This window comes from Protobothrops mucrosquamatus, unplaced genomic scaffold, assembly GCF_001527695.2.
Source record: "Protobothrops mucrosquamatus isolate PMUCROS unplaced genomic scaffold, P.Mucros_1.0 scaffold4881, whole genome shotgun sequence".
In the NCBI taxonomy this organism is placed as follows: Eukaryota; Metazoa; Chordata; class Lepidosauria; order Squamata; family Viperidae; genus Protobothrops; species Protobothrops mucrosquamatus.
In genome coordinates, this window is record NW_015390769.1 from 21,940 (window position 1) to 24,269 (window position 2,330).

The following is a 2,330-nucleotide window of genomic DNA, read 5'->3' on the forward strand; positions in this document are numbered from 1 at the left end:
TATCTATCTATCTATCTATCTATCTATCTATCTATCTATCTATCTATCTATCTATCTATCTATCTATCTATCTATCTATCTATCTATCTATCTATCTATCTATCTATCTATCTATCTATCTATCTATCTATCTATCTATCTATCTATCTATCTATCTATCTATCTATCTATCTATCTATCTATCTATCTATCTATCAAATTTCTACACCACCTAAGTGACTCTGGGTTTTTTTACAAATAAAAAAAATATTCAGAAATATAAAAACAGAATTAAAACAGAATTAAAAATAGAATTAAAATTAGAGATTATAAATTTAAAGGTGAAAAAGTTAAAGAGGTGGTGGGGTTGCATATTACTCTTAGACCCCCATGCCAATTGTATCAAAGTTGCTTTTTCCAAAAGGCAACTGGACTTTCTTTGTTTTTTTCTTTGAAAATGTTTCATGTTTCGCTTCTCATACAAGAAGCTTCTTCAGTTCTAACTTCAGTTATTTGCTAGTTTAATTCCTTTTGGTGTCCTGATATTCACTTTATTTTTATAGTAAATCACTGAGATAGCTTGTGGTAAATCAAGTCAGGACAAATTAATTAATAAAAATATAGCTTTGTATTTTAAGACAGCTATGTTGCACATATATTTTTAAATGGTATGTATAACAATTTTGTGTTTGTTACTTACAAAAATCACACACACACACACACACACACACACACACACACACACAGAGCTAGCAAGAGAGAAACAAATGTTTTTCTTACAGGTTCTTTTCCATCCATAGCTTCTAGCCAAAGTTTTCTGTTGGATTCAGAAAAAGCTTGCAGGGTAATGATCCCATGTCTATTTAAAAAAAAAAAAGAGTACCACATACAAATCAGAAACCTGGTTATTCATTTTTGTTTCCATGAATCTGAAGACTATACTAAATAAAAGTGCAAAACAGAAAAGATGAAAAGGTGTTAGATACTACAATTCAGCTGAGCATATCTAAAATAAGTTCTTATGGGGGAAATGCTTCTATTCTTAATACAAAATGTTCTTGCTTATTACAAGTTTCCTAAGTGGAAATTTTCTAGGGCCAAAAGCTTAATAAAGTTAACACAGCAATACAGCACAAAAAAACATAAAGATTAAAAATTCTTAAAAAGTGAAAAGCAAGGTGAAAGAGGATTTTTCAAGGAGACAAATTCAAATTGTATTATTTTATTAAAAAACAGTGTTAAGGATTGAGAAGATCATTATTCATTTCAGAATATTTTATTTTCACCATTTACTTTAAATCAGTGATAAGTTTGCTTTTGATGTGGTAAAATAATAGTTGCTAGGAGAACTATCTACTATTGAAGGATGTATTAGATGCTTAATATTGCAAAGTCATTAAGGAGACCTCAGGACAGCTGCTTACAGGCAGTGGTGGGATTCAGCCGGTTCGGACCAGTTCGGGAAAACTGGTAGCTAATTTTTTGTTGAGTTTGGAAAACCGGCTGAATGCACACCGCTTCTGGAAGTCTGTTTTAGGTCTGGAGGTCTGGAGGGTCTAGAACGGCCCACCAGAAGTGCGTGAATGCCACTTCTGGAAGTCCCAGGCCCAGAACGGACTTCCAGAAGTGGCATCCATGCAGAGAATTGATTGTTCAGGTATTTGAATCCCACCACTGCTTACAGGTAAAATTATTCTGGAGGACTTAATACACCTATTTTATTTCTAAGAAGTAGAAAACTATTACCATAACAAACAGGTTTCCATCACATTTTGTATAATCCAGAGAGATTTTGGGAACAGGAAAAAAAAGGCTTGTGGGGTCAAGTGGTATGCAGATTGCTCACAAAATGCCTTGGTAGGGCACCAAGGCAGTTTTTTCTTTAAGAGAATAAAAAAATCACCCTTTCTAAAATTTCAAACCTTTCGGCAACTTCGATATCAAAGCAGAAGCGCTTGTCAATTGAATCTGTTTTTCTCCGGATGCAGGACTTCAGCTTGAACACTTCTGGTGAATTTTGAACAAGGCCATTCTACAAAAAAATCAGAACATTTAAAGTTAGAATGAAGAATCATTCATTACTTATTACACAAGCAAATCAACTGCCAATCAAGATAAAGAAACTGTAATTATCAATCACAGGAGCTTTGGTTAATCAACTTGGCAGTGGGAGAGAGATTTATCTCCAGCACCTGCTTAATATTAATATTAACCCAGAGCTATCTTACTGGCCATGAGACAAACAAAATACAGACTTAAAATATGTATGGGTCTGATCTAGCAGATCTATACTTCCTTTCTACATTTATTACATTTGCATAGACACCTTTGCTTTTAAGTAGTGTTCACAT

The 2,330-nt window shown here is 33.3% G+C and overlaps 1 protein-coding gene across 1 annotated transcript in view; it reads right to left on the reverse strand.

Annotated features, from left to right (window-relative positions):
• The window catches only part of LOC107299414 (rho GTPase-activating protein 42-like), a gene marked incomplete at both ends in the record, with an annotated part of 55,248 nt that overhangs the window by 21,852 nt on the left and 31,066 nt on the right, over positions 1 to 2,330 (reverse strand). Inside the window, 2 exons of the mRNA XM_015828776.1 lie at positions 760 to 838; positions 1,902 to 2,011. Coding sequence (XP_015684262.1) covers positions 760 to 838; positions 1,902 to 2,011 — 189 coding nt within the window. The remainder of the gene's footprint in view (positions 1 to 759; positions 839 to 1,901; positions 2,012 to 2,330) is intronic.